Source organism: Camelina sativa, chromosome 19 (assembly GCF_030686135.1).
Source record: "Camelina sativa cultivar CO46 ecotype springtype chromosome 19, ASM3068613v1".
Lineage (NCBI taxonomy): Eukaryota > Viridiplantae > Streptophyta > Magnoliopsida > Brassicales > Brassicaceae > Camelina > Camelina sativa.
The window spans coordinates 3,895,431-3,923,112 of NC_141898.1; the positions used below are offsets into that span (position 1 = coordinate 3,895,431).

The following is a 27,682-nucleotide window of genomic DNA, read 5'->3' on the forward strand; positions in this document are numbered from 1 at the left end:
TTAAAAACAAAAAGCTTTAGTTGTCCGCCACGTGGACAATGGCGCACAACAAACAAAAAAAAGGAAAAAAGAGTAAAAGACCCAAAACGAGAAACCCGTCTCTGGTTTTTAGATTTGACGTCTTCGCTTCGTTTACTTCATTCAAGAAACCCGAGCTCCCGCCGCCGGGATATTAGCTGTTCATCACGACCGTCATCGGAGGTTTGTTTGCGAGCTTCTTCTTCTTCTCTCTCTCTCTCTCGATTTATCTCTTCTTCTTCTTTTAGGTGCTGTTACTTGTTTTCTTTGGAAATGACTTAATTTCTGATGATTTACTTGTCTCCGTTCTTTTAGGGTTTTTGTTTTTGGTACTGCTTATGACGACGGAATCAGAAGGTATTGATTCGGTCTCAGACGTTATTGATGGCTCTAATGCGTCGACGCTTGAGGTCAGAAATGCTCAAATGTCTGAAACCCTAGCTGGTCAAGCTCAGGAGCTGATAGCGAAGCCTGATGGAGATGAGCAGGAAGGAAACGGAAGCTTAGCTTCAGCTGGTGATGATGAGATGGAGGAAACAAATGTTATTACTGATCTGGAGAAGCAAACGAAATCTGTAAATGGAGGGTTAGATCTAGGCATTGGAACCGAAAATGTAGGTGGAGAGAGTAACGAAAGTGAGAAGAAGGTCCTAGTAGATAGTGAAGAGGTACTTCAGGTTGAGAAGGAAGTTGAACCTGACTTGGTCTGTTCTCATGGCGCTGATCTCAGTGATGTGAAGGTTTCTGATGCCAGATTGGATAGTGAAGACCTTGTTGAGAAAAGAAAACCTGATGGCTTAGATAAGCAAGGAACAAAAGTTGATGACTTGGATGTTGTATGTTTTATGGGTTTAGAACCGCATGAGAGCAAGGATGAGAGTATTTTGGTTGATGATAAGGCATCTGTAACTGCGAAGGTGAAGATCTCTGACTCAGATTTGGTTTGGGCTAAAGTAAGGAGCCATCCATGGTGGCCTGGACAGGTGTTTGATGCTTCGGCTGCAACAGACAAAGCAAAGAAGCACTTCAAGAAAGGAAGTTTCTTAGTTACATATTTCGGAGATTGCACCTTTGCTTGGAACGATGCATCACGGATAAAGCCTTTTCGACAGCATTTCTCCCAAATGGCGAAGCAGAGTAGTCTACCAGATTTTATTGATGCTATGGATTTTGCTTTAGAAGAGGTTTCAAGAAGGATAGAGTTTGGTTTAGCTTGTTCTTGTATCTCAGAGGAAGTCTATCAGAAGATCAAGAGTCAGAACATAATCAATCCTGGTATCCGAGAAGATTCAAGCTCAATACACGGTGGAGATAAGGTCTCAAGTGCTATCTTCTTTGAACCTGCAAACCTTGTGGAATATGTGAAGCGTTTAGCACGCTCTCTTAGCTCTGATGCTACTGATGCGCTGCAGCTTGTAAGTCAGAGAGCACGATTATTAGCTTATAATCGCTGGAAAGGCTATACTGAACTCCCTGAGTTTGAGACACTTCAGGGCTCAGTAGAGTCTGCTCCCAAAACTTCTCCTGCAGAAGAGAAAATTAGCTTAGTGAAAGTTTCTAATCCTGAATTGAAAAAGAGTAAACAAGTTTATACTAAAAGGAGAAAGACAGAAGACCAAGATGACTGTAAACACGATGGAGTGTTTGAATATGAAGATACTACTGTTCCAAAGAAAAAGGAGAAAACTTTGGCAGAGTTCATTGCTGAGAAACGCTTAAGCAGACATAAAGGGAACATATCACAAGAAAAGTCTGGGGAAGTTCTGAATTGTGAAAAGAAACGCAAGGTTGTGCTTTCAAAACTTCCCAAGTCCACAAAGAAGATCAAGGCGAACCTGGAAACAGAGGATCCAGGATCGCCCATTCCTCCCGAAAGTGATCGAAAAATTAGTTCTTCTGCAAGTGATAAGATTACACCAGGGAAAACTAGAAAAAGTTTTGGAATTGGGGCAAGCATATTGAAAGTAGCAAACCAGATGCACAGTTCAACACCTACCAGACTCTTACCTTGCAGTGATTCGACCTCCAAAAAGGCAGCCTGAAGCAATGGTAGTGGAAAAAGTCTCCAGGAGAAGCCTAAAGCCAAAACATTATCTAAAAGAGATAATTCTCCTTTAACCAATGAAAAGCTTTCAAGCCCTCAGGCTGCTTTTGTTACCAAAACCCCAAGTGCGAAATCCAATTCCATCAGCATCGACCACCAACTATCTGGAGAACTTGAACAGGTCATAAAAGAAGCACCTAGTACTACCCTTCTGAAGGACCCGATGTTGGAGTTGAGGGACTTGAAAGACTCTTCTAAAGAGCAAATGGGAAATGAGGATAGGAATGAAGCTGCAGATGAGATTATGATAGAGGACAGCAATCTCTAACTGGGGAGAATAACAGTGGTTCGGACTTGAAAGATCAGCCTAGTGACAAGAACTGCTCTGATGGATCTGATACTTGCAAAAATGGTTCTGCAGAGTAGGAATGCTCAGCATCAGCGTCTAACCCACTAATACGGATCAAGTGGAATATGACTTGGCAATTGGCATCTTCTCTTTCAAAGTTTAGGATTGTGTGAATTTTTATCAGGGTAGAACCAACACTTTTGTATGAGAGAAAAAAGTTTGTTTCAAAGTTATTTTTGTTTGCAGACTTGACTTTTACTACTGGTAAATATTTCAATTTAAGAATTCAGTTGCATATAATATGATTTTAACAAGTGCTCCGTAGTCCGTAGGATAAAATGGGACAAATTATGAGAACTTCATCATATTGGGAAAAGAATACTTAGGGTAATTAGCATCCAAAATAAATGAAACAAAAATAAGATAAACTCATACTCCTCGTAATAAGATGTCACTGAAACTTGAAGTAGAACATAGACATGTCTTCAAATATCAAAAAAAAATCCTTCCTTGTAAAGTAGTAGAGCTTAAGACCTAGGCTTCTCCTTCTTCTCCTTGAAGAGAGCCATGAGTGAAACACCAGACACCTTCACCACCTTAAACCTAACTCCGGGAATATCTCCAACAGCATGACCTTTACGCCCAAATCCAGCAATCAACACTTCGTCCTGCACACAAAGATTAAAGAGTCAAGAAATTGGACACATTAACAGAATATCGCTGATTGATTACTCAAGGCAGTTCTCATCTAACTTACATTTTCTTCAATGTAGTTCAAACAACCATCATTGGGGACAAAAGCAGCAATCTTTTTACCGTTCTTGATCAACTGAACTCTAGCACACTTACGGATAGCAGAGTTAGGCTGCTTAGCCTCAATACCACTGCATAATGAAACACAAGAGTCTCTTCAAAGTCAAGATCTATACTCAAAAATCAACAAAAAGGTAAAATTTACATGATAATACAAACTTACATTTTCTCAAGGACGATTCCTTTAGCATGAGAAGATCCAGCAAAAGGCTTCTTCCACTCGTTACCTTGGTGAGATTTCTTGAAACCCTTGTCAGCCCACCTCTGACTAATCCTATGCCTCTTAAGCTTGCGCCCAGAGCCCATACCACGTGGCTTACTAAAGAGAGATTATTCAAAGACAAAGACATAACAAAATGAGAAATCCACTAACTGAGATGCCCAGATAATCAAATTCGTAAGATAAAAAACATATTCAGCGTTGAACTCAAGAATCTAGGCATCAAAAATCACAATCTTAGTTTCCACATTTCAGACTCTTAACATTAAAGACGAACGAATAATTGCAACCTCATAGCTTCAACAACAGAGTAATTAACAAATATGCACTGGCACTAGTAAGCAAAATCACCAATTCCATAATTCCCAGAGAAGTTAGAGATGAAATTGAACAAGCACTGCAACAAATCCTAAACCCAACATAACATATGACACTACTTGCATTTCACCCGAGACCAATAAAAGAAACATAAACATAGTCCCTTAAACAGAGAGATGAGATTGAACACGAAGAATCAAAGAGAGGGAAACCATACCCCATGTTGACGACGGCGCGAGAGAGATGAGATGAGCTGAAAACTGCGAAAGGCTCGAGCTTTTTTCTTTTTAGTTCTGGAGGGAGAGAGACCCTAGTGTTAAGAAAATAATTATATAGGGTTTGGTTAACACTAAACCGCCGTCTGTCATAAAACTTAAAACATGTAATGAAACCGACTTAAGTGGCCCATCACATGTTTAGCCCAAATATTAAAAAAGCCCAACAATAATTATATATACGGAACGAACGACCGCGTACGATTACTACCATGTCCTTAAGGTATACGCTGCTCCGAGTCACGTGCACGGTGCACCTACTACTACTACCCCACACGACCCCCACACTATCCGCCACGTCAGCAAAACCATAAAAACCCGGCTGTAGCAGGTAAAAAGGCACACAAAGCAAAGCATTAGGAAGCGCACGACACGCAACCGGTTCAGCCGGTTCTCTCCATCGAAAAAACGACATGCACGACCGTCCATTTTCTCAAAAGAGCGACCTTGATCTAACGGTCCGTATTTGTTTATTCAACCGAAGCTAAAGAAGAAAAAAAGGATCGTCAATGGCGGACTGGAGTAGTTTTCATTTACTTACATTAACCAGTCAAAAAAATGTTCAATGGAAAGAAGAAGAAGAAGACTAAATTGGTGACCATCCTCCCCAACGTCTAAGCTGTTTCTTTCTGCTGCGTCATATGGTAAGAGAAACTTTTGTCTCTTTCGATTTCTCTCTAATATAAAAGAGAAGTTTTGATTCGTTTATTTTCTCTTTGAGATATTTTAAATGGAAAGAAGTGATTTTTTATATAATATGAAAGAAAAAAGAGTGAGCTTGAAGTTCACGCTTGTAAAGGTGTCAGTTTTGCAGCTCATTCTCTCAGCCATGTTCTTCTCTTCTCTCTCGCGCTCTTTGTGTTTCTTTCTCTTTTCCTCATAATAAAACCCCACTTTAAATGTATGTGCAGCTCTTCTTCTTCTTCTTCTTGTCATTGCTCTGAAGACTAGGTTTCGGACTTCGGATCCGGATTTAGGGATTTCGTTTTTTTTTTTTTTTTTTTGATAATGGAGGAGATGGGAAGAGGAGTGCCTACGTGGCAAGACGAGTTAGCGAGTCTCATGGACGGAGGTTTACAATACGACGGATCTCCGATTGACTTGAATGCGGATACTGAGTCAAGGTCAAAGATTTTGGGTTCTGGATCCGAACCAGTGGAGCCTTTGAAAGATCAAGTGATGGGGTTTATGAAGTCTTGGGGAGAAATGCTTCTGGATCTAGCTATCGGATGTAAAGACGTTGTTCAGCAGATGGTTGTGACTGAGGACTCTTTCCTCGTGCGTAAGCTCCGCAAACCAGCTGCTAAGGTTTCTAAGAAGCTGAGCTTTCTTAACGAGTACTTGCCTGAGGATCGTGATCCTGTTCATGCTTGGCCTGTTATTTTCTTCGTCTTCCTCTTAGCTCTCACAGGTATATATACATATTGATAAAACAGTGTTTTTGTGATTCTGGATCACCCATTTTTGTTTGTCTCATTCACAGTAGAATTCTGAATCCAGCAGACTCAGTTACCAAATCTATATTTTCTTGGTTTTGTTATATCTCCAATGCCAGTCATCTAGTGAAGATTTATTCATTTTCAAGTGTCTGTTATATTGGGATGAATCTTTTCTAAGTTATGGGGTTGTTGTATGTAAATTTACTTGTTTCTGTTTATATGTTGGGTTTAAGTGGCAGTATTGATTAGATTCTGTTTGGTGCAAGGGAGGCTTATATCCTTTCTCTGACATATCCATCTTTTAAGTGCAGCATTGAGTTTTAGTTCAGACCATGATAGATCTGTCCCTGTGTTGAAGAAAATCCGACTGCATCCTACCAGCGCAAGCCGTGTACAGCTTCCCGATGGTAGATATATTGCTTACCAAGAGCTTGGTGTTTCAGCTGACAGAGCTAGACACTCTCTAATTGTGCCTCATTCTTTTCTTTCCTCTCGGCTTGCAGGTATGATCACATTAGTTCTTTCTTTTCAGTTTCAGCTAATTTTGATAATGCTATTACATGTGATTTACCTACTAATATTTCAACATTACTTATTCAAGGTATACCTGGAGTGAAAGAATCATTGCTCACGGACTATGGTGTCCGTCTAGTGTCATATGATCTTCCAGGGTTTGGAGAGAGTGATCCTCATCGTGCTCGGAACCTTAGCTCATCTGCATCGGATATGATTGACCTAGCTACTGCTCTCGGGATTGTTGAGAAGTTCTGGTTACTCGGCTACTCCAGTGGTAGTGTGCATGCCTGGGCTGCAATGAGATACTTTCCTGACCGAATAGCTGGTACTTTCCATTTTTCGGACAAAATTTGAATGCAGATCAATTCATTTGAACACAGTTCATGTTCTTTTCACACCGTGATAGTTTTAAAGAATGACACAAAATAATTGCAAGGTTGTGTTTTTATCAATCTACAGGAGTTGCTATGGTAGCTCCTATGATCAATCCATATGAGCCGAGCATGACAAAGGAAGAGATGGCAAAAACGTGGGAGCAGTGGCTACGGAAGAGAAAATTTATGTACTTTTTAGCACGTCGGTGGCCAAGTCTTCTTCCTTTCTCCTACCGTAGGTCCTTTCTCTCTGGTAATCTTGAGCCGCTGGATCAGTGGATGTCCATGTTATTAGGAGAAAAGGTAAGTCTGTATTCATCAAGTGTCTCTTCCCACGGTTTTCGGTCATTTCGTATCACCAAATAGATTAGCTTCGTCGAATGGCTTTTTTATTTATGGCTCACAAGCTAAACCTGTAATTGCCACTTTACTACTTCAGGACAAACTTGTAATCACAGATTCAGTTTTTGAAGATCGTTACCAAAGGAACGTGGAGGAGTCTGTACGCCAAGGAACTGCAAAACCGTTTGTCGAAGAAGCTGCGTTACAGGTTTCAAATTGGGGATTTAGTCTTCCCGAGTTCCACGTGCAGAAGAAGTGTCGAACCAATGGTGTCCTCTCTTGGCTAATGTCAATGTACAGCGAATCCGAATGTGAACTTATTGGGTTTCGGAAACCTATACACATATGGCAGGTTTGTTGAAATCACACTTAAAAACCGCCTTCTATATGATCACTTTCCCGAGTTGTGAGTTACTCATGTTGACTGTGATCACGTAGGGTATGGATGACAGAGTCACTCCACCTTCAGTAACTGATTACATTAGTCGGGTCATACCAGAAGCAACAGTACATAGACTCCCAGACGAAGGCCACTTCTCTTACTTCTATTTCTGTGATGAGTGCCACAAGCAGATCTTCTCTACCATATTTGGAGAACCAAAGGGTCCGGTAGAGTTACCAGAACAAAAAACGGAAATTCATAAACCGGATCAACCAAAGACAGGTTTATCCGACACTAGCACCTCTAAAGAGTAAGTAAACAGGTTATAAAAGAACTATAGAAACACGTTGTTCTTGGTCTTCGTTCCGTCATGGAGAAATATGTAAATAACACCAAGAACATGCTTCGTTCTTTGCTTTGGCTGAAGATTTCAGATTTTATAGGTTATAACAAAGCACAGTTCATTTTGAGATCACATATAGCACTAAGAGTGCAATTGAAAGAACATTTTTTTCAAAGCTGCTTTCTATTAGATTGGAAAGGAATTTTGTTTTGTTTACTTGTTTAGTCCATCATACTCACCACCAACTTATCTGAAATTTGTTCATCTTCAATTTTGGCTAGTCAAATAGTCAAAAGAAAACAGGAATCCAAGACCAACAAAATAAGTCGAACTAGAATCACTTCCAATTTGGTTTCTTCTATATATCTCATGCAGAAAGTTAAACGATTCTAAGAAAATCTCACCCACGCATTACACCAAGCTTAATAAAAAAAAATGATCTAGACCAATAACTCAAAACCACATGGCTATCTTGATCAGAACAACTAAACTAACGGCATAAAGAGAATGGTCTAAGGCTAATTACTCAAAACACCACATGGCTTTGTTGATGGGATCAATCAACCTAACCAAAGGGTTTCAAAACGCAGAAGTAGAGCTCTTGGTTTTGCCAAGCATCATGTCTTTAGCTTCATTGATCTTAGATGCAAGGTAATGACTTCCTCCTGCGTCTGGATGATTAGCCACCATCACTCTCCGGTGAGCTTCTTTCACCTTCTCTGCCGCTACACTCTCCCTGTTCAAACCACCATAATAAGTGCCAAACTTGTCAAGCCACAAACAATGCAAACATACCATTAAACCCTTCCATAAGAACATGGCTATGCATAAACAAATCGAATTCGAATAACTAGGCACCTATTGCAAAAAATTTAAGAACTAGAATGGCATATTTACTGACTATAGATGACTATTTTACCCATCAGGGACCTAAAGAAAACCGTTAATGGTTACACCAAACTCTACAAAGAGTCCCACGATCAACTAGTATCATTGAGTCTTCAGCTCTCAAACTTTACTGGTTTGATGATAGAGGGGATAAAGCCACAAAAAAAAGTACCTAACACCGAGAATAAGGGCAGCTTCTCTCCGTGTCATAGTAGATTGGAAACCACCTTCATAGAATTTACGCATTCTAGGCCTTACCGGTCTGAGCTTGAACGCTTGCCATGCCTCTAATCCATATTTACCAGCATAAGCAGCAGCAGCAACAGCGGCGCCTGCAATTATCGCTGCAACCTGGAGAAAGGGATGAGAAGAGAGCAAATCTTAGTCAATAAAGTATAAACCACGAGCTGAGAGAAGTTGAACCAGAGAAAACCTAAAAAGAAACACTTTGATACCTACACAAACCCCCCCCAAACACAAAAGAGCAAAAATGGAAGCAGAAACACTAAAAAGGGAGGATTTTTTCAGAAACCCTAATCCGATCAAAGGAAGCTTTCAATATCATCTAATGAACTCCCCAAAATGAATCAGCAAAAACAATACAGAGTGGAATATTGTAGAGAAAACCCGAAAGAAGACGAGATGAACGCAAACTTTACCATTATTGTAGAGGATTTGAGCAAGAAAGAGCACTGATGAGTAGTAACACACGATCTGATCTGATAGAGATAGGACAAACTGTTCAATGCTCGATTTTGTTGGTCGATTTAAAGGATTAGGGTTTTAGCTATTTCCCCTGGTTTGCTTCGCCTTTGCCAGATAGGTCGGCCAGTCATGTAATCCTGTTAGGGGTTTTAGAATTTTTTTTTTTTAGATGAAAAAAAAAACATAACCGGTTTATTTTCTCTTGGATCCGGTTATCAAATCAATAATTCTGATATGGTTTTAATTAGGATCAGTTACATTACATTGCATCCATTACTGGAGAATGGTTTCTATATTTGTACTCTTTAGTAAACAGAGCTGAATAAGATTTGAGAATGAACATCAACAAAAGATGCGTTAATTTTCTAAATTCAACAAGTGTGGATGAGAGACCAGTAGCCGTCCATTGGTTTAGCTCTTGAAAGTTGCAAGTATTATTCTAGTTTTTCTCTTTGATGTATAAAAGAATTACATAAACGATAGAGACTTACACTATGCACAACAAAAGAATTACCTTAAGGCTTTCTGTAACCAACATTGATACAAATCTCAGAACACCATATCTATATGGCAACAAAAATCAAATAATGAGGCTTTATTATACCTCGGATGGTCAGACTCAGGGCGTTCTCTCTGCCTTGAGAGCGCTGTTTCCCACCTTAGGTGGGGCTGAGGATCGTCTGGGTTTGGGTGCAGGTGAAGCCGAGTTGGAGAGCCGCTTCTTGGCTGCTGCTTTCTCCGGTAAAACTTTGTTAATTCCCTCAGTTGCGGGGTCGGTCACGGCGACGCGTGATGTGGTTTGGGGCTTAACTTTGCCTCGTGCTGGTTTTGTTGTGGGAACCATGTTGCTACTACGTTTTGCAGTTGAGCTAGCCAGGTTCTCGTCATCACTAACCGATGACCTTGCAATGCTGTGCCTACGGTTCTTCTCCGAGCTCTTGGTGTCTTCATCACTACTCATGGATTTTATGGACGATGGAACTGGCCTCTTCTTTCTCGGGTTTTTGGTGGTGGTGGTGGATGATGAGGATGAGGTATTAGGTTGAGTCGATCTATTGAGTTTGTTGCGGTTTGAAGATTTTGCGGTTTCTCCTACATGGGAATGACTCTTAGTCGAGTTCTTGACCGAGGAGTTTTCGTTGTGGTTTTGTTCTTTCTCCGAACTCTCCCATGTCTGGCCAGCCATCCACCTCTCTAACCAGCTCCAACCCCAAGTCGGGTTGCTAGGATCCATAAACATCGGATTTGCAGTTCTAGAGTTGCTCTTCAAGTTTTGCTGCAAATATATATGAGTCGGATATGATCATAAGCATTAAACCAAATCCAGTGTACACTCAAATTCTCTGCATAAGCACATAGAAATGCGCAGAAACATATAAGTTGAACTTGTTGACAAAGCAGTCCAAATTCTTTGGAAGTACCTGATGTGTGAATGCATAAGCTAATGCTCTTTCCCTTCTCATTGTTGCCTCGTGCTTGTGCAGCATACCCGCTTCCACTTGTGCCTTGGACTGATTGCTGTCGTTCCAATTACCCCCATTCTGCAGAAAGAAAGAGAAAGGCTTAGGTACAATTAAAAAAGGATCACAAGCTACTGCATTGTGAAGATATACCATCAGAAGGAAGATATGCTTAACTAAGCAAAAGAAGCCGCAGGTTTAGTAAAACCAATTTTAGGAATGAGTTAATAATGTTATTACCACCTCTCACCAAACTTGTGGGTAGGAAACTGAAAACTGCATATGAGATAATAAACCAGAGAGAAAAATAAGTGAGACCTTTGTGCTTCCTAGCTCTTTGGCATGCTTCTGAAGAAGTTGCTTATGACGAGCCTGGTTCTCTTCTGACATCCTGATTCTCCTAGATCGGATTTGTGACTGAACACGAGTGAGAGTCTGCATACACTTGAGTGTATTTGCAGCTTGCCGATGTACAACTGATCCTTCCATCAGTTGCTTAAGTCTATCCCGCCCCTTCAACGCCTGCAATTCTCTTCTTGCCTACATTGGAGAAACTATAAGTGTTAAGGTTACAGTTAAAAAAAAAGATACCCTTTCGCTCACATTTGCTCTCATATCAAAAGAATTCAGAGAACTTAGCCAATTTCAATTACAGAGTTATGTATGACTGGCTATAAAGCTACAAAAGTTTCTAATCAAGCTAACCCTGAATTGTGAATATCAAAGCATACCAAATAGCCCCTAAAGGTAGTCTGTATCAAGATGGCAGAAGCTTCTTCCTTTGACATCCCTGCAAACCTATCATCAACTATAGCTTGATGAACAGATTCAGGTGAAGATGGAGGAGAGTCTACAGGAACATATGCAACTGTAGCAGTTACAGAATCTGATGGAGGAGGGCAGGGATTCTTCATCTTGTGATCATAGTTGACCTCATCAACCCTAACTTCAAACTGAGGAGAAGTACTTCTGGATGTGGCAATCAAGACAGGGTAAGAGATCACACTGTTTTGACACTCAACCGATTCATGTTTCAGTTTCTGTAAAAACAAAAAACAAACAATATATAAATAAGGCACAAAAACAAGAAGGGTTACAACATCAACTATATAAAGCACAGTGAAGAGAAGAATAGATTAACATAGTTGGAACCTTTGAATCAGGGCTAAAAGCCTTCTTTACATTCTTGAGCCATTTCGCCTTTTTGACCATGGCCTCGCACTTTGTATGGCTAATCCTCCTACTCAGATAAAAATTGATTCTAATGACATCAATTAAGAATTTCCAAATAACGGATTGCAAAGCTAACTGCTTTGATATAACCCCAAAGTCAAAACAGTTAGATTCGAATAGAAAAGACCCTTTCACCTTTGCTATACTATACGGGAGAAGAAGAGGAGGAATGGAACCTGAGAGAGAGAGAGAGAGAGAGAGAGAGAGACTGCAGAAGCAAATCTAGAAGAAGAGAAGCTCAAACCCTTCTCAAGGGTAAACCCTTTTAATGCAAATGTGAGACCTCCTTGGAAATGAAAATGCGATGAGAATTTGAATAGGTTGAAGTTTTCATCTTTTTGCTGACTTGAGAAGAAGAAAGAAAATAAAAGAACTCTCGGAGATGAAAGAAGTATTAATTTGGTGTGTGAGCCCACTAATTGAGCTGCTCCCCCTTTTTTTTTTTTTTTTGTGGGCCCTACTTTGATTTCTTCTTCTTTTAACAGCTTTGCCGCTCTTTCTTTGTTTTTTTTAACGGCTTCATTTCTTTAAACTGCTTCCACAGCTAATGTGATTGATTTTTATGTCGCCAAAAAAACAATACTTAAATAAATCAGGACCAAACTGGGAGAGACATGGATCCCTTTTTAACGCTAATTACTCAGTTCATTGTTTTGTTACTCTCTATTAGAGTTTATGCCATGATTAAGAATCCTTCAAGTTCAACTGTTGAAAATTATATCCCTAAGATTTTGTAAACTAGATCATCAGTCTTGATTTTTTTTTTTATGATAACTTCTTTAACATTTTAACATGGTATATTAATATAATATGGGAAGTGGAACGTACGAGTTCACTCAATAATGGATTCAGTTTTGTTTTATTTTAATCATTAAAAAGCGTGTGTATCTTCTTCACCATTATTGTTTTTTTCTAATGTGGAAAATTCATTTTCTTATTACATCATACATTCATGTGGTCGTTGTGGTATGCTTCAATATATATAAGGGAATTCTTTTTTTTTTAAGTCCAGTTTTTCTTCGTAAAGAATATTTATATATGTGCATAAAGCTTATTCATTTATTTATAAACATGTTCTGTAAATCCTAGGTGTTTTTGTATTAGTTTAGTAACGCCAAACTGGTATTTATTAGAAAAGACATTTACCTACTGCACACGTCTTGTTTTGTGACAAGTTTGAGATCATTTCATTCTCTCTCTCCGTCGGTCCAATCTTTTCTTCTTCTGTTTTTTTTGTTTCATGTGTGAACAAATGATATTTAGATTGAGAATTCAACCAAAAAAACTCAAACTTTCCGGAATTTGCCAAAAAAAAGCATGAACTTTTGGTCTAACCAAATAAATACTCAATTTTTATTGATTTTCAAATATAGTAACAAATTTTTCATTGACTTACCAAATTAGCACGCTGTTTATAAAGTTAACAGAAAAATTTAACGTCATTAACAACACACGTTAACTGTTGGACTTAAATCATACGACGTCGTTTTCAAATTCTTAATTTAAAAACAAAAATGTATCACTAAGGGTCAAACTCGTGTTCTGAGGATAAATAAGGAAAAATTATACCACTGAACCAGCGGCAACTTTCAAACATTATTGCAACTTACTTGTTTTTATTATATGAGTACACAGAATTAAGAAAAAAAAATCAGAGTTTATCCAGACTTTGTCGTCGAGAGAGAGAAGAAGACCGCGACATAGAGCAAACAGGTTAATTTTCAGATTTTGGAACTAACTTGCAGGTTTGGTTTGAACAATTCTAAGTTTTGGTTTGAACAATTCTAAGTTTTGGTTTTGTAAGTGAAAAGAAATTGCAGTTTTTCCTTATTGTAGTTGGTTAGTTTACATGTTTTTGTTAGTTAATTTCCAGATTTTGGTACTAAATTGCAGGTTTAATCTGAACAATTTTAAGTTCTGGAAAAGAGTACAAATAGAAATTAGTTTCAACAAAAAAATCAATCGAGTAGATTTATGTCATCTATGAATTGAAGGTTGAAAAGAAAGAAAAAAAATTCGACCTGCTTGCTTTACGGCAAGGTTTTCTTCTCTCTCGACGTCGATAAACTCTGATTTTTGTTTTTTTTAATTCCGTGTATTCATATAATAAAAACAAGTAAGTTGTAACATTGATTGAAAGTTGCTGCTGGTTCAGTGGTATAATCTTCCCTTATGTACTCTCTGAACACGAGTTCGATAGTTCCTTTATGATTTAAGCCCAACAGTTAACGTGTGTTGTTAAGGATGTTAATTTTTTCTCTTAACTTTATAAACAGCGTGCTAATTTGGCAAGTCAATGAAAAGTTTGTTATTATATTTGAAAATCAACAAAGTTGAGTATTTATTTGGTTAGACTAGAAATTTATGCTTTTTTGGCAAATTCTGGAAAGTTTGGATTTTTTTTGGTTGAATTCTCTATTTAGATTATTAGATTGTTTGATAAGTATATTCAATTGTTTTGTAATTATTTTAACAAAGGCGATCACTGATCTTTAATACCCCAATAATGATTTGTGATGATGATGCTCCAGCCAAGCAAGAACTTGAAGTACCCATTTCGGAGAAACCCGGTTTGATTCAACCCAACCCAAAATAGGATTCTATCTAAATATAATCTTTAATGTATTTTAAGAAATCATTGAATCTTGAGAATACAACTAAATGAAAAACCAAAATTCTCACACTAGTTTTGAATTTGATTTAGTACATTTGTATTTTGTAGTACGATCCAAGTGACAACTATAAGTTATTTTCTAGATTTCCGATTCTAGCCCCACAGTTTGGATCCAAAAGACCAAGACTAATTCATCAAATGTAACAACAACAAGAGAAACAAAAGACAAAATTTTGGAGTTACTCATCTTGTTCCTCTTTATCGTCTTTCGGTCGAGTAGATATAGAATCACGTTTCGGCCTATGCTTCCTCCACTTCTTCTTCTTCAAAGACATGATCCACGACGGAACCTCACATCCCGATGATATCATCGTGTTGGCTATGTTCCTTAGGAAAGGCACATCTTCTTCCGTGTAGAAAGTTATCGCTTCTCCGCTCCTTCCCGCTCTTCCAGACCGACCTGAAATGTTTTATAATATGTGGTTACTTCCAAATTGCACCAACTCATCATCACAAATGACTCAGCATAGAACAGAGAAACACAAGATCTAGATACAAAGGCTAGAGTAATATACGTACCAATCCTGTGGATGTATGCAGAAGCTGAATCCGGGAAATCATAGTTTATCACGCAGTTGATCCCTTTGAAATCCATACCTCTAGCGATCACATCAGTGGCAATCAAAACCCATGTTTCACCCGCTCTGAAACGATCAACCGCGTTTTCCCGCTGCAGCAATCATTTAGTAAAATGGTTTCCAATCAGTTTATACTTTCCATAGAAGAGAAAACATTTGATAACCAAGGGAAAAGATTATTTTACCTCTCCTGGAGGGAGCTCAGAATGGATGACCCCGACTCTGACGTTTTCACATTTCAGTTCATCGTAGAGTTCCTTTGCTCGTTCTTTGCTTTGTACAAAGATCAGTACCGGTGGATTCAGGCTCTACTGCCAAGTAGAAAGGGAATTACAAAAGGTACTAGTCTTACTTAATCATACTGTTAAAGACAAGTGAACTTACCTCTGCAAAGCTTTGACGAAGAGCAAGAAGTTTCCCTTCTTCAGTTCCAGCAAAAACCAGCTTTTGCTTGACGGTTTCAGACGCTGTATTCCTATATGGAATTATAAAAGGTTAAGATCCATATGCTGCAAGAAATGTTGTGAAGCATATTTAATAATCTACAGTCTTATGCTTTCTACACTCACTTTCGGCCTATGATCACACGAACAGCATCATGCATTATGGAACGTGCAAGTTCCTCAACAAAATCGGGTAAAGTAGCACTGAACAACGAGCGTATGATTGAAGGATTTGAACAAGCCTTAACCACACAATCTATCTGCTTTAACAAGCTCTGCTCAAACAGCTTATCAGATTCATCAAGGACAAGGTACTCGACCCTGTATTCAACAGAGGTTAAAATGAATATGGGCACAACACAAAAAGAATTACACATGTTTATATATTCTAATACATGCTATTGACTTACTTGCTTAAGTCAATCTTTTTAGCCTTGATTGCTCTTTTCAACCTCATTGGCGTTGATATGAGAACATCACAATGCAGCTTTGAGAAATCAGCTGTTTTGACAAGGGGTTTAGTCAACAATCTAATGTGGAACTTGCTTCCTTTAATAAGTTTCTTTCCTTCTCTAGCTGTTTGGGCAGCCAGTTCCCGAGCAGGAGAGAGGATAACTGCTCTTATTCCATCTGTTGAAGGGCGCTAATACAGGGAAAAAAAACTCATAAGCATGATTAAAGAATCAGGATCTGCGAAATCTGGAGGGTAAACACAAATTATTACCTTGAGTTTCATAAGCATGGGACAAATAAAAGCAAAGGTTTTTCCTGACCCAGTCGGAGCACAGGCAAAGCATTCACGACCCTGGGATTAAGCAAAAAGATTAAAAAAACTAAATTAGCACTGAAACCTCATGAAAGAATTCACGACATTATCTGGATAAAGAAGCTCTAGCTCTGCTCTTAAGTGTCTGTAATGAATAGAAAACGAGTGAATAAGACCATACCGATAGGAGAACTGGAATAGCCTGTCTTTGGATTGGGGTGGGCTCTTTAAATCCTAGTTCAGCCAAATTGCGTAAAATGTATCGTTTACAACCATACCTGTACATGGATTAAGCATTAAGATCAAAACCCAGAGGAGAGGAAGATTTCAAGACATAATTAAAGCATGTCAAGGGTCTCAATGTCCAGTTCCAGGCACCTTGATGACAACTCTGCGAAGCTTTTAAGCGGGGGTGGAATATTGTTACCGGAAACATGAATGTTGTACTGTTTCCTCGACAGAGCATCTCGCTGCAATTATGAGGAAGCAAACAAATTCATGTATCTATCACTCTTTTGCCTTTGATGAAATAGAGACAAGATTTTTAAACAACTACAATACCTCCATTCGCCGGTTAAGCTCCTTCTTGGGATTCTCTAAAATCTCATTCTTTGTGTTTTCATCTTCTTCTTTATCTTCAGAAAGTGCCTTCTTTGAGCTCTTAAACACATCAAATCCTTCAACAGGTTCTGTTTCAACATAAAGAAGATTCAAAATTAGACCAAGACAGAGATAAATAATACAAACTTTAGTGAAGCAGATAGTTATCAACTTCCCTGACATACCAGAATTAGAAGATCTTCGTTTCCTCTTCTTAGAGGAAACAACAACTTTCTCCTCCTGCTGTTCAGTGTCTTCCTCTTCTTCTTCCTCAAAGAGACTCACTTTCTTATTGGAATCATCATCCTTCGAAGAATTCTAACACAGCAATATGGATTATTTTTGATTAATAGCTAACAGCGAGAGTGAGAGTAGTGCTGAATTAAACAACAACGAACACACATGAAGAGAGAATCACCTTAAACTTAGCAAAATCTGGAGCAAACTTCTTCTTATTGAAGTTTGTTCCACCAAACAAAAAATATGAGCTTTTCTCCATCTGACAAGTACCCACAAGACAACGTCTCAATAAAAAGGCAAAGCTATAATAACAAAGATCATTCGATTCGAGAAGGCAAGTGAGACAAAACCAAAGACAGCGCCCAGTAGAGAAGATATTCCTGATAACTCTTACCTTGATAGAGAAAGGGAACGTTTCTGAAGAAGAGGCAAAGGCAGCAATGATAGAAGCACTGGTCACGAGAAAAACAAAAACGCCGGCGATGACACTGACGACGGCGAATAGATTGCCGAGAAGAAGACGCACTCTTTTACAGATTTTGGGTTTAACAATTAGGGTTTGGTTTTTTGGTTGATTTCAAATAATTAAAAGGGTAGTTAAGTCATTTACATATACTGAATGCTAAACCTGAAGGAGGATCAAACGCTAATTTAGCGTCTTAAAATTCGAATCGCTAAAACGGAAATTAAAGGCAGACGCTGAACATTTATTATAAAGTGGGCCTCTAAAAGCCCAAATATAACAATAAGCCCAATGTAGATCTGATAGGTTTGGTAAGAAAAAAGAAAATAATAAATTTGGAAAGTATTTAAAGCGGGAAACATGTGTATGTGTCATGTGATGGTGTGTCCCACCGCCGCTGAAAAGACAAAACAATCTCAAGTTTCTTCTTCTGTCTCTGACACCTCGGGACTTTCTCCGACTCTGTCTGTTCCCGTCGATTTAAACACTTCAGACTTAATTCACTCTGCTTCTTCTTCTTCTTCTTCTTCTTCTTCTCTCGATCTTTGATTCTCTATTTGACTGTTGTTTAGAGATGTGGCAAGTTGTTCTAGGAGCAGCCATTGCTGGATCCACTAGTTTTGTTGCCAAACGCTTCTTCAACCCTTTCTCTCGCGATTCTCGTCATCCTGAGGATTACGCCGAAGATCAGGAACCCGTCACTCCTACTCCTGTAGGTATTGGATTTCTCGACTCTTCTTGCGATAGAACCGATGGTGTTTTCCGGTTTTCTAGTTCCGGGTCTACTGTAAACTCCTGGTCTGGATCCGGTCCTTCTCCTGGGTTTAGGAAGAGTTCAGGGGTGAAATGTAGAGTTAGGGTTCGTGGATTGATGAAGAAGAAGAAGAAAAATAATGGTGGGGGATGTGAGATCGAGAAGCGATCTGCAAATGTTGGTGCTTTGGAAACTAAGAGTGTGGTTTACTCGAAAAAGACGAAAACTTTGGGTGCTGCTTCTGCTTCAAAACGTGGGTCTTCATGTTATAGACGTAATCAAGGTTTTGCTTCTACTCTGTAGTGGGACTATTTTCACTTGCATGATGGGAATTTTAAATTTTAGTTAGTTTTTTGGAGTGTTCTGAACTTCTCTTATTCGATGATTGATCCGAGTGCAAAGTTTCTTTTGGGTTTTGGATTTTGTGGTATAGAATGATAGCTAGTGGCGTCAATCTTGGGGAAAAGCTTTCACGCTACTGTTAGTTTTTGCTTCCTAGACTTCTTGAGATTTGAGGGACAATAATAGTACTCTTTGATACAGACCTCTTGATTTTCTAGGAGTGCAAGAGGCTTTGTGCTTATTGAGGGATTGGATAAGATGGGCAACCACTAATTTGCCTAGGCTTTCATAAGAGTAGAATAGACCTGTATTTATGTGTGTTTCCAAGTGCTAATTCGACAACTTCGTCTATTAAGTCCCCTTAATTAATTACTTGAGATGTTGTCAATGTCATTTTATTTAACTGCATTGATGTTTGATTGTATCTCGTTGGAATGTTTTAAATATAACCATGACTCATCACCTATTGGCTATTGGCATTGTTCATTATTGATGTTTAATTCTTCTGTGTTTCAGATCATTCCTCTTTCAGCTCGGCACTTAGTGTCTGCATGATGTATATGATGTCAGCAGAGAAAAGTGAAATCAGTAAGCTGCATACAGCAACAGAAGAAACTACCAAAGCCATCCAGGAGCTAAAAGATGAACTTTCTAGGATAAAATCTTTACAGGATTTCAAATTCCGTGGTTGTGCAGCGAGTTCTCAGAAATCCAGCGGGAAATCTAGATCAGAGATGGTGAGTAGAGAATCTCTCGACACTAAGTCGGGAAATGATGGAGAATATGCTAGCAGCGTCCTAACTGAGGAGCCAGAACAAGAGACGGTAGAAATGGAACAGTTAGAGATGGAACTTGAATCTGAGCTGCAGAAAATGAATCTGGCTGAGGTGAGTATGCTTTTATCGTCAAATTATCAATTTCATTGAGATGTATTCTTAGAGTCTCCTCTCAAATCTTATTTGATGGTTAGATTCGTAGTTAACTTTGAGAATAAACATGGTACCATCTGGACTGTTTTCCCAACATTCAGTATGGTGTTGGGTGGGTTTAATGGATGAAGCTTATATTGAATTTTTATTTTGTTTTCCCCTTAGACAAGTGAGGTTATGGAGGAATGTAATGATCTGGTGAATAGATCTGAGTCATACCAATGTGGTGGAATATCGTCATCAGAGCTGGACAAAAAACTAAGCCACCTTCTCATCGAACAACAGGAAGGCCAGATCAACGAGCTTGAAGCTGAACTACAAACTACTCAGTCCAAACTCCAAGAAAAGGAAGCTGAACTCCAAGCGCTTAAGGTCTGCGTTAGACGCCTTACAGAGTTTCCTCTGTTGGACCGTTCAGGTAAATTTTCGTTAGCTAAACCTCGTTATGAAGTTTTTCATTGACAAGAACTGACGAAACAGAATTTGATCTAAACAAACATCCCAAAATCATTCACCTGCTTTAAATTCGTTTTGTTGGTGATTAAACCTTACATTACGCAAAGACGAGCGGTCTCTCACAGCGTGAAACATTTCTTGGTGTTGTTTCGTCAGATGATGAGCATGAAGAAGACCAGAACAACAATCTCTCAGTCTCATGGAATCAGCGTAACCAAACTGATAAGGAGGCAAGAAAGCAGATCATTGGGATGAAAAGGCCTATGGAGTTATCTATGCATGTTTAATAAACGTGATAGTAACAAAATCTGCATGGTAAGTTCTTTTATAGACACCATAGGACCAAAACTGATCCAAATCTCAGAAGGTTCGTATCATCAAATCATGCCAAGGTGGTGGTGGTGTACGCAAACAATCTAGACTTGACCAAGTAGATAACATGTATATTCACCAGAAGAATCCAAGACTATCAGAAATCTTCATAGTCCTGACCTGTCTAGAGATTTAGATTGCTAGCTTTAGTAGAAGAGCTAATGATTATGGACTTGTTAACATATAAATTTCGTTTGTATTCTCAATCTGTTGTTAGTGTGTGAGTTTGGTGTTTACTGCAGATCACACTGTTTTGTAGACTTTTCTGATTAGTTGCAAAAGATAATTTTGTTAAATCTCAGTATACAGTTTGGGCGGTTGAAATGCGTTCGGTCAACAAAGAAAAACATCAAAAATTATGTCAAATTTGGCATGAAATTATCTCAGCAAAGCTTATAGATTGTCAACTCAAGAAAATATCATGCTACAACGAAAACATTAAAAGCTAAAAAGAGAGTACAGAGTCATATGTAACTTTCTAGTACTGCAAAGTGAGTTATGATCAAAGGATCATCCCAACAACAAAGCTACTCTCCAGGAACTTGAACGCCTTGCTTCATCTTCTCTTTCTTCATCTTCTTCTTAGAAAGCGGCTTCTTCTTCCTCGGAGGCAAATTCTTCTGTGCGTAGGTGTAAAGGATGATGTTTCCTACAAGGAATGACACTAGCAGCCCTCCAATTACAAGAAGGACGATCAGTCCCGGGTTTAGCCCTTTGCTTTCGATCTTTCCCTGTTCATTGTTTCTTTTTAGTAACTTAGAATGGAATCTAGATGCACGAAGAAACAAGAAGATTGAGAGCACTAAATAATGAAGATTGAGAGGACAGAACACAAGGTGCCTTAACTTGCTTCTCAATCTTATTGTCAGGTCACCTCTAAGTAACCAATAAAAAAGGGAAATGCCGAAAAATAACTTGTATACTTATACTACCAAAGACCAATTGCTTCAAGAGTATATGGTAAAGTAAGAGATTACAAGCACGAAAAATCATGAAACCAATACCGCGAGTTATTATACTAGACAGATTGTACCATACTCAACACGAACCTCAAGTTCTGAAAGAGCCAAAAATGGAAAAACTTAGACATTCCATGGCAAGATCAAGATGACAAATGATGAAGTTCATGGTCAGTAACCAAAGTCTTCAACAATAACACAACTCAAAATGTCATGGAATTCTCTAAAAAGGACGAAACTTTACCGATGCAATTCTGCTAAATCACAACCGCATGCTAAAGTTTCATATAATTAGATCATCTTTAAGCAGCGTTACAACAATCAAACGTATTGACCAAAATGCTCGAACACAACAAAAAGGCTCGCTAATCTAAATCTTAAACTAGACCAACATGCATCAAAACCAAATGATCAGACTCAAGGCAACACAGAAGATTACGAACCGCGCGTGAAAGAATAGCATACAACTATAGAGGAAAACAGAATCAGATCTAGCGAATCATCGTGAGTAACGAGAAATTTAATCTCCGACAAATGAAACAGACAAAGAGATATGTAGAGAACTCACAGAAAAGTCTTCGGCCATGGTGGCTCTTCGGAGCTACGAGATATCAGCGCACCACTCACCGGAGAAAAAAAATAGACAGCTTGAAGACAGTTTTGCCAAAAGACTCGGCCATAGCCATAAATAAGAGCAAGTTGGTCAATGGGGTTAGTTTGGAAATTATTCCTCCCGTTTCAAAATATAGGATGTTTTAACTAAAGCACGCAGATTAAAAAGTTTTTAACAAGTTCAACCAATCAAAAACAATACTACATAATATAAAATACTAAAGTAATCTAAAAGTTGCATAAAACTTGAAAACTTCCTATATTATGAAACAAAAAAATTCTCCAAAACATCTTATATTTTGAAACGGAAGAAGTATAACATAGATACAAAGTTAATTTCAATCTTCGATTTTGGTGGTATGCACTTTATTTGTTGTACCAAAGAATACCCCACTTACAAAACCAATATTCTGAAATTTATATACCAACTAAAATTTGAACTTATATACATGATTAAAAAAAAATTATAGCAACATAAAAAAAAAAAAAAAAGTGTATTGTTTTTGTTTTATTTTATCAGCTATAACTGTTCTTTTTGGAAAATACTCAAATAGGAATGTTTTGGCTCCCAAACAAATATTGGGGTGAATATTGAAAATTAAAACAAAGTTGGGGTGGTGATACGAGAATATTTTCCCAGGCTGTAATTTTTCTTTCAGGCCCCCTACCTTCGTCGCCCGAACGAGCCACTTCCAGAAGAGCGATTCAAATTTCACAAATCAAAGCCTTCTTCTTCGAATCAGAGTTTATTCTTCTTCTAACCTTATCTCAGATCTGGGAGCTTCTGGTTATAGATTTGGAAGAAGATGACTGTGATCGATCTTCTGACTAGAGTTGACTCGATCTGTAAGAAGTACGACAAGTACGATGTCGACAAGCAACGGGAGGCCAACATCTCCGGCGATGATGCCTTTGCTCGTTTCTATGGAGATTTCGAAACTCAAATCGAAACCGCTCTCGAGGTGATTGTTTCCCTTTTTTCTGTTTTGCATCCTTGAGATGTTTAACTTGATTTGATTCGGTTCCGATGAATCTCTTTAGGATTTAACGGAGTGCGCTTCACAATGTTGAACATAGAATTTGATATTTTGCCGGTCTGGAATTTATATGAGAAAAATAGCTCAATTCTGGTCACTATTAGTCCTGATTTTTGTATGCGGGAATTGAAAACTTTTTGAATGCTCTGTGCAGCTTTGAGGTTCTTCTTTGAAATTTTGAATGAGATGTGACATGTAATTTTGATTTGCAGAAAGCTGAACTTGTTACAAAGGAGAAAAATAGAGCTGCTGCTGTTGCAATGAACGCTGAGATCCGCCGGACTAAGGGTCGATTAGCGGAGGAAGTTCCAAAGTTGCAGAGACTTGCTGTCAAGAAGGTTAGTTTTCTTTCTCATGTTTAGCACTTTGGTTCACGGTTCAGCTACACACTGCTTGCTTCTAGTTATATCAGTTTCTTGGTTGAGGTTATATGATTCCTGTTTTTAAGGGAGAATAGTAGCATTCCTGTTGGTTTTTAATTTTCCAATCTAGTTTTGTGGTAGTAGCATCATTCAGATGGTAGTTCATTGACTGAGTTTTGACTAAATCTTGTTTTAGAGGATCAACTTGTTCAAACTCGAGTGTTAATCTATACATTGTTCAGGTTAAGGGCCTTACAACCGAAGAGCTTGCTGCGAGGAATGATTTGGTGCTTGCACTTCCGGCAAGGATTGAAGCCATACCTGATGGCACCCCGGGTGGCCCTAAAAACACTAGTGCTTGGGCTCCTTCAACAACATCTCGTCCTGATATCAAATTTGATTCAGGTGATTCAACCAAAGTGGCTTTGTTTATTGCTTCTAGATTTCATTTACGCGTTCCACTATCGTATGACTTTGTTCGTTCTTGTATAGTAGTTCTGTTTATCTCAGAATCATATCAACTGTTAATCTTATTTCCTGTTTATGAGCAAACTGAAATTCAAGATCACTAATTCACCTCTATTGTGAATGTTAGATGGGCGTTTTGATGATGATTACTTCCAAGAATCACATGAATCCAGCCAATTCAGACAGGAGTATGAGATGCGAAAGATTAAGCAGGCAAGTGATATTCTATCTTGTTGCATTCTACTCTTTTGATCACTTAAGCATTGGGGGGGGGGGGGGGGGGGGTTATATATGACTTGACTACTTGTGTATAAATCAGGAACAAGGTCTGGACATGATCTCTGAAGGTTTAGATGCTTTGAAGAATATGGCATCGGATATGAACGAGGTGAGTTTATTAAAGTGCAGCTCTTAACACACTTCCTTTATTCAGTACCTGAGCTGATGATCCATGTCACAACCATTGATGAATGCAGGAGCTGGATAGGCAAGTCCCTCTGATGGATGAAATCGACACAAAGGTACAAGACACCGCCGAGATCCCTTTCATGTCTTTGAATTCGTCAGTGTAATCTGAACTTTCTGAAAACTCGCTCGCAGGTGGATAGAGCAACCTCGGATCTTAAGAACACCAATGTTAGACTCAAAGATACGGTGAACCAGGTGATTTGAGTTTGAAAGCTTTTTCTCAAGATCTATGCTACATCGGTCTGCTTTTGATTACTAACATAAAAAGCATGGCGTTTTTGTTGCAGCTGAGATCAAGCCGGAACTTCTGTATTGATATTGTTTTGTTGTGTATTGTTCTGGGCATCGCTGCATACTTATACAAGTAAGCTTCTCTCAAACGCATCAAATATAGTTATTCAGTCTGAATAAAAACATTCTTTTGACGAAACAAACCTTTGTTCTATGTGTGCAGTGTACTGAAGTAATGAGATGAACACGACGAAAGAACCCATTTAGTAGTACTATCAGCCGAGTCAGTGTCAGTTTGTGCTTGTATCTTACTCCCTCTTCTCTGATCATTCGACGAGAGTTTTTTCTTCTTAATGTCAAGAATATTGAAGTCTTTCTTCCTGCTTCGACTTTTTTTCAATGTTGTTCGTGTGCATAGATTCATCTTTGTCAAAATGTGCGTCAAACTGATTTGTTTGCTGTGTCTGAAGGCTGCTATTATTTTCCAACCAAAATATGATTTAAATTTTTTATTTTTCTTAAAGTAGCCAAAATTTCTCGAGTCTTAGATTCATGTTGGTTTGGTGATGATTACTTCCAAGAATCACATGAATCCCGCCAATCCAGCAATCGATTGGTTTTGTTACTCTACTCCCGTTTGATTTTACAATGGAAAAATTTGGACCACCGCTGCCTCTGCCGTTTCCCTCCTGTGTTTTAGAGAGGTTTATGTCTATATCTTGCGTCAGAGACGAGCAGCTTGCGGTATTACATCAAAGCTTGTGGAATTTTCTTCGTCCCACAGTGGAGATTTGGGTTACGAATCAAATTAGTCTCGGTTCAGTGTCGTGGAGCATGTTTTTGAGTTCGACCTCTAGTTGTGGCGTTAGTAATCTAGATGGGAGTTTCTTCATTGACGAGGAGAAGAAAGTTGCTGTCTTTTTCGATCTAGACGACGAATTTCAACTGATCAAGACCCGTTGCAACCAAACAGCCAACATAATTGGACAAGATGGATACTTCAAATCTGTGAATATCGGAGAGGCTCCAAAGATCATAAAACGTAACAGATTTGGAGTTATTGATTCGATCAAATACTGTTGCCCACTTGTGTGCTCTTCTTATGTTCCAAGTTTAGTGGACCTGCAAATCAACCAACCTCAGCCTCAAGTCATAAGGAAAGAGATCGATTTTTATCATCTAAATTTGTAAAGAATTCAGCTTTTCAAGTTTTTTTTAGGCTCGTTTCAACTCTTCACGTCAAACCTTGTTCAATATTAAACTAAATTTTATACCACAACTCTTTTTGGTTTAGCCGCATGAACAAAGAAATCATTTCTTCAGCTGCTTATATTACTTGTTTGAATCATATTGTGGTTACTGTAAGGGGAGTTCATGTGGACTAGCTCTGGTGTAATCATAATTAGGATTTAGGAGTCTTGATTTGATCTCCCCGTACGCTGTGAAATTTATGTTCCTTCTTCTCTAGGCCATGACATGGATGCTTGAGTTTTGGCGGCCCCTGTTCAACAGTTCAAGCAAATTAAATCCTTCTAACAGTTACTGGCTTTAATGAATTTTAAACACTACTTACTAAAGTAATTCAATCTAGCCACTGAAATTTAAAAAAAAAACCTCATCGTAACGTCTCAAGACAATATCCACAGGCAGCCACATGGAAGAAAAAAAAGAAGAAGCAAGGATGGCCACCTGGTTCTTTCAACTTTATTAAACACGACAAAATTCTTTGTTATCCCAAGGAAGTCTGATCGTTGCCTATCTACTGATTCATTTATCCAAGAGGAAGAAAACTCTATTAGCTTAATAATCTACGAAACCGAAAAGATTCCAGATCAAAGCCCGTACTTATCCTAAAAACACCATAGAATAAACACCACACAATAGAAAAAGAAGGCAGCAAGCATTAATTCCAAATAAGCAATGATATTACAAAAAAAGAACACACGTTCAAGCAGCCTTGTGACTCATTTCAATCATCAGACAGTAGCAGCAACAACTTTCACGAAAGTAAATGGGCCAAAGACTGTAAACACACGATCCACCCACTCAACTTTCCCAAAAATTTCACAACTATTGAGCCTTTCAAGCGCAATCACCGCACAACAAATGATCGTGGGATAGTCTGAACCACAAGGAACCTCAACGCCCCACATAACCGCCATCTTTCCACCATAATCTGCCAATCTAACCTGATCAACAGGACTGAGCCTGGATAGTCCTACCAAACCCTTCAAATCTCTCCACTGTCTTACCTGAGAGTCAAACCATCTGAGCGCTCCGTCAGCAGCAGAGTATAAAACATTATCTATCTCGCAAGAAGAATCTGAATGCATATGTTTAGATATCGGTACGAGTCCAGGGTCCCATCTACCCTCCTTGGGATCGTAAGCAACCACTTTTGCGGAAGTCACCACGTTGAACTTTCCGTCAATACATGCGGTATTGTCCAAATGACTGCTCTTGGGACACACCGAGATTTGTCTCTATGTTTGCTTAAAAATGAAACCTTATAAAACTCATACCTGGTTCACCCTCTGCCGGAAACCTGATCTCCTCTCCTTACTACTGGTTAGGGTTCGATCAGGTTTCCGGCAGAGGGTGAACCAGGTATGAGTCTTATAAGGTTTCATTTTTAAGCAAACATAGAGACAAATCTCGGTGTGTCCCAAGAGTGACCTGACCTTGTAAAGCTCTGGTGAAGCCAAGAGAGATCGAAAGCTCTTGGAGACGAGTGAGAGAGCCGGATAGTACAATACTGAGACGCGTGCTACGATGATCAGTACCAAATCATTGGGAAGCGACTGACTTGGGTTCGAAGATTTCGCCGTCGATGACAGCTGCTTCTTCCTCATCCTAGTCTTCATCTTTCAACGAGGAAGAACTACAATCCTCTCCAGATTTCTTCTATTACTTGGAGAACAAAAAAAAACCAAATTTAGGGATTGGCGGATATTTGTGTTCCGGCGGCAATGTTTTAGTCTTTTATAGTCAAACAAGTATTAAAATTTAACAAAGAATATATATTTAATTTTTTTGGTAAGTAAAAACAATGTATAAAAGTAAAGAGATAAACTTTTAGTTATAGAAAGTAATTGTTTTTTTTTTTATAATACACTAATGTATATCTATTTACAAATCTATTGTCTATATTACCACTAAAAGTTTATTTGTACACACAAATATATTTTACTGTTAAAATATACTCTTTA

The 27,682-nt window shown here is 38.6% G+C and overlaps 9 protein-coding genes and 2 pseudogenes across 13 annotated transcripts; 5 read left to right on the forward strand and 6 right to left on the reverse strand.

The window, feature by feature from the left end:
• The first annotated feature begins 79 nt into the window (after positions 1-79).
• On the forward strand, positions 80-2,696 carry LOC147920120 (PWWP domain-containing protein 2-like). Its single transcript, XM_087500847.1, has 2 exons — positions 80-201; positions 334-2,696. Exon 2 carries the CDS (start codon positions 357-359, stop codon positions 2,058-2,060), a length of 1,704 nt encoding a protein of 567 aa, XP_087356973.1. The 5' UTR covers positions 80-201; positions 334-356; the 3' UTR covers positions 2,061-2,696.
• A 63-nt stretch (positions 2,697-2,759) lies between these two features.
• Positions 2,760-4,089, reverse strand: LOC147920121 (small ribosomal subunit protein uS12y-like). Its single transcript, XM_087500856.1, has 4 exons — positions 3,980-4,089; positions 3,388-3,543; positions 3,169-3,295; positions 2,760-3,079 (listed from the first exon to the last, which is right to left on the reverse strand). Exons 1-4 carry the CDS (start codon positions 3,982-3,984, stop codon positions 2,939-2,941), a joined length of 429 nt encoding a protein of 142 aa, XP_087356982.1. The 5' UTR covers positions 3,985-4,089; the 3' UTR covers positions 2,760-2,938.
• Positions 4,090-4,378: 289 nt separating this feature from the next.
• On the forward strand, positions 4,379-7,608 carry LOC104767394 (uncharacterized). Of its 2 annotated transcripts, none has more exons than XM_087500469.1 (7): positions 4,379-4,681; positions 4,844-5,448; positions 5,788-5,979; positions 6,078-6,317; positions 6,452-6,669; positions 6,806-7,060; positions 7,147-7,608. In XM_087500469.1, exons 2-7 carry the CDS (start codon positions 5,046-5,048, stop codon positions 7,402-7,404), a joined length of 1,566 nt encoding a protein of 521 aa, XP_087356595.1. In that variant the 5' UTR covers positions 4,379-4,681; positions 4,844-5,045; the 3' UTR covers positions 7,405-7,608. The 2 variants fall into 2 exon arrangements, with proteins under 2 accessions (XP_087356595.1, XP_087356594.1); XM_087500468.1 differs by having other exon boundaries at positions 4,949-5,448.
• Positions 7,609-7,755: 147 nt separating this feature from the next.
• LOC147920122 (mitochondrial import inner membrane translocase subunit TIM14-2-like) lies at positions 7,756-9,157 on the reverse strand. The gene is made up of 3 exons (XM_087502920.1): positions 8,981-9,157; positions 8,494-8,672; positions 7,756-8,169 (listed from the first exon to the last, which is right to left on the reverse strand). Exons 1-3 carry the CDS (start codon positions 8,981-8,983, stop codon positions 8,013-8,015), a joined length of 339 nt encoding a protein of 112 aa, XP_087359046.1. The 5' UTR covers positions 8,984-9,157; the 3' UTR covers positions 7,756-8,012.
• Positions 9,158-9,436: 279 nt separating this feature from the next.
• On the reverse strand, positions 9,437-12,067 carry LOC147920123 (protein IQ-DOMAIN 1-like). Of its 2 annotated transcripts, none has more exons than XM_087500872.1 (6): positions 11,855-12,067; positions 11,639-11,726; positions 11,218-11,526; positions 10,805-11,026; positions 10,448-10,567; positions 9,437-10,302 (listed from the first exon to the last, which is right to left on the reverse strand). In XM_087500872.1, exons 2-6 carry the CDS (start codon positions 11,696-11,698, stop codon positions 9,646-9,648), a joined length of 1,368 nt encoding a protein of 455 aa, XP_087356998.1. In that variant the 5' UTR covers positions 11,699-11,726; positions 11,855-12,067; the 3' UTR covers positions 9,437-9,645. The 2 variants fall into 2 exon arrangements, with proteins under 2 accessions (XP_087356998.1, XP_087356997.1); XM_087500871.1 differs by having other exon boundaries at positions 11,896-12,061.
• A 2,314-nt stretch (positions 12,068-14,381) lies between these two features.
• On the reverse strand, positions 14,382-17,650 carry LOC104764667 (DEAD-box ATP-dependent RNA helicase 57). Of its 2 annotated transcripts, none has more exons than XR_015591510.1 (13): positions 17,415-17,596; positions 17,199-17,279; positions 16,966-17,098; positions 16,742-16,869; positions 16,559-16,650; positions 16,362-16,458; positions 16,139-16,219; positions 15,825-16,057; positions 15,541-15,735; positions 15,356-15,446; positions 15,157-15,282; positions 14,913-15,063; positions 14,382-14,793 (listed from the first exon to the last, which is right to left on the reverse strand). XR_015591510.1 is itself a non-coding variant. In XM_010488242.3 (13 exons), exons 2-13 carry the CDS (start codon positions 17,277-17,279, stop codon positions 14,573-14,575), a joined length of 1,626 nt encoding a protein of 541 aa, XP_010486544.2. In that variant the 5' UTR covers positions 17,415-17,650; the 3' UTR covers positions 14,382-14,572. The 2 variants fall into 2 exon arrangements, 1 of the variants encoding a protein (XP_010486544.2); XM_010488242.3 differs by having other exon boundaries at positions 15,157-15,279; positions 17,415-17,650.
• A 199-nt stretch (positions 17,651-17,849) lies between these two features.
• Positions 17,850-20,632, forward strand: LOC104764669 (uncharacterized). Its single transcript, XM_010488243.3, has 4 exons — positions 17,850-18,520; positions 19,096-19,466; positions 19,674-19,926; positions 20,121-20,632. Exons 1-4 carry the CDS (start codon positions 18,058-18,060, stop codon positions 20,249-20,251), a joined length of 1,218 nt encoding a protein of 405 aa, XP_010486545.2. The 5' UTR covers positions 17,850-18,057; the 3' UTR covers positions 20,252-20,632.
• A 60-nt stretch (positions 20,633-20,692) lies between these two features.
• LOC104764668 (DNA-binding protein S1FA3) lies at positions 20,693-21,997 on the reverse strand. The gene is made up of 2 exons (XM_019240577.2): positions 21,864-21,997; positions 20,693-21,067 (listed from the first exon to the last, which is right to left on the reverse strand). Exons 1-2 carry the CDS (start codon positions 21,879-21,881, stop codon positions 20,864-20,866), a joined length of 222 nt encoding a protein of 73 aa, XP_019096122.1. The 5' UTR covers positions 21,882-21,997; the 3' UTR covers positions 20,693-20,863.
• Positions 21,998-22,356: 359 nt separating this feature from the next.
• LOC104764670 (syntaxin-71) lies at positions 22,357-24,987 on the forward strand. Of its 2 annotated transcripts, XM_010488244.3 has the most exons (9): positions 22,357-22,869; positions 23,157-23,282; positions 23,549-23,711; positions 23,902-23,987; positions 24,094-24,162; positions 24,251-24,295; positions 24,375-24,437; positions 24,530-24,606; positions 24,697-24,987. In XM_010488244.3, the coding sequence occupies exons 1-9, from the start codon at positions 22,714-22,716 to the stop codon at positions 24,707-24,709; spliced, it is 798 nt and encodes a 265-aa protein (XP_010486546.1). In that variant the 5' UTR covers positions 22,357-22,713; the 3' UTR covers positions 24,710-24,987. The 2 variants fall into 2 exon arrangements, with proteins under 2 accessions (XP_010486546.1, XP_087358260.1); XM_087502134.1 differs by lacking the exon at positions 24,697-24,987 and having other exon boundaries at positions 22,460-22,869; positions 24,530-24,610.
• Positions 24,988-25,121: 134 nt separating this feature from the next.
• Positions 25,122-25,664, forward strand: LOC147920124 (putative F-box protein At3g13624 pseudogene; annotated as a pseudogene).
• A 785-nt stretch (positions 25,665-26,449) lies between these two features.
• LOC104767395 (F-box/kelch-repeat protein At3g08810 pseudogene) lies at positions 26,450-27,337 on the reverse strand (annotated as a pseudogene).
• Between the last annotated feature and the right edge of the window lie 345 nt (positions 27,338-27,682).

Coding starts and splice junctions, on each gene's coding strand:
- LOC104767394 (XM_087500469.1), top strand. CDS start 5,046: ATGGAGGAGATGGGAAGAGGAGTGCCTACGTGGCAAGACGAGTTAGCG. Junction 6,318..6,451: donor CTTTCCTGACCGAATAGCTG/GTACTTTCCATT, acceptor ATCAATCTACAG/GAGTTGCTATGGTAGCTCCT. Junction 6,670..6,805: donor CCATGTTATTAGGAGAAAAG/GTAAGTCTGTAT, acceptor TTACTACTTCAG/GACAAACTTGTAATCACAGA.
- LOC104764669 (XM_010488243.3), top strand. CDS start 18,058: ATGTGGCAAGTTGTTCTAGGAGCAGCCATTGCTGGATCCACTAGTTTT. Junction 18,521..19,095: donor ATGTTATAGACGTAATCAAG/GTTTTGCTTCTA, acceptor TCTGTGTTTCAG/ATCATTCCTCTTTCAGCTCG. Junction 19,927..20,120: donor TCCTCTGTTGGACCGTTCAG/GTAAATTTTCGT, acceptor TTGTTTCGTCAG/ATGATGAGCATGAAGAAGAC.
- LOC147920120 (XM_087500847.1), top strand. CDS start 357: ATGACGACGGAATCAGAAGGTATTGATTCGGTCTCAGACGTTATTGAT.
- LOC147920121 (XM_087500856.1), bottom strand. Junction 3,296..3,387: donor GGAATCGTCCTTGAGAAAAT/GTAAGTTTGTAT, acceptor TTCATTATGCAG/TGGTATTGAGGCTAAGCAGC. Junction 3,080..3,168: donor TGAACTACATTGAAGAAAAT/GTAAGTTAGATG, acceptor CTTTGTGTGCAG/GACGAAGTGTTGATTGCTGG.
- LOC104764670 (XM_010488244.3), top strand. CDS start 22,714: ATGACTGTGATCGATCTTCTGACTAGAGTTGACTCGATCTGTAAGAAG. Junction 23,988..24,093: donor AGATGCGAAAGATTAAGCAG/GCAAGTGATATT, acceptor TGTATAAATCAG/GAACAAGGTCTGGACATGAT. Junction 24,438..24,529: donor TCAAAGATACGGTGAACCAG/GTGATTTGAGTT, acceptor TTTTTGTTGCAG/CTGAGATCAAGCCGGAACTT.
- LOC147920123 (XM_087500872.1), bottom strand. CDS start 11,698: ATGGTCAAAAAGGCGAAATGGCTCAAGAATGTAAAGAAGGCTTTTAGC. Junction 11,027..11,217: donor CTACCTTTAGGGGCTATTTG/GTATGCTTTGAT, acceptor TCTCCAATGTAG/GCAAGAAGAGAATTGCAGGC. Junction 10,568..10,804: donor AAGAGCTAGGAAGCACAAAG/GTCTCACTTATT, acceptor TTCTTTCTGCAG/AATGGGGGTAATTGGAACGA.
- LOC147920122 (XM_087502920.1), bottom strand. Junction 8,170..8,493: donor GCCCTTATTCTCGGTGTTAG/GTACTTTTTTTT, acceptor TGGTTTGAACAG/GGAGAGTGTAGCGGCAGAGA.
- LOC104764667 (XM_010488242.3), bottom strand. CDS start 17,279: ATGGAGAAAAGCTCATATTTTTTGTTTGGTGGAACAAACTTCAATAAG. Junction 16,459..16,558: donor TTCGCAGAGTTGTCATCAAG/GTGCCTGGAACT, acceptor ATCCATGTACAG/GTATGGTTGTAAACGATACA. Junction 15,064..15,156: donor CTGAGCTCCCTCCAGGAGAG/GTAAAATAATCT, acceptor TGATTGCTGCAG/CGGGAAAACGCGGTTGATCG.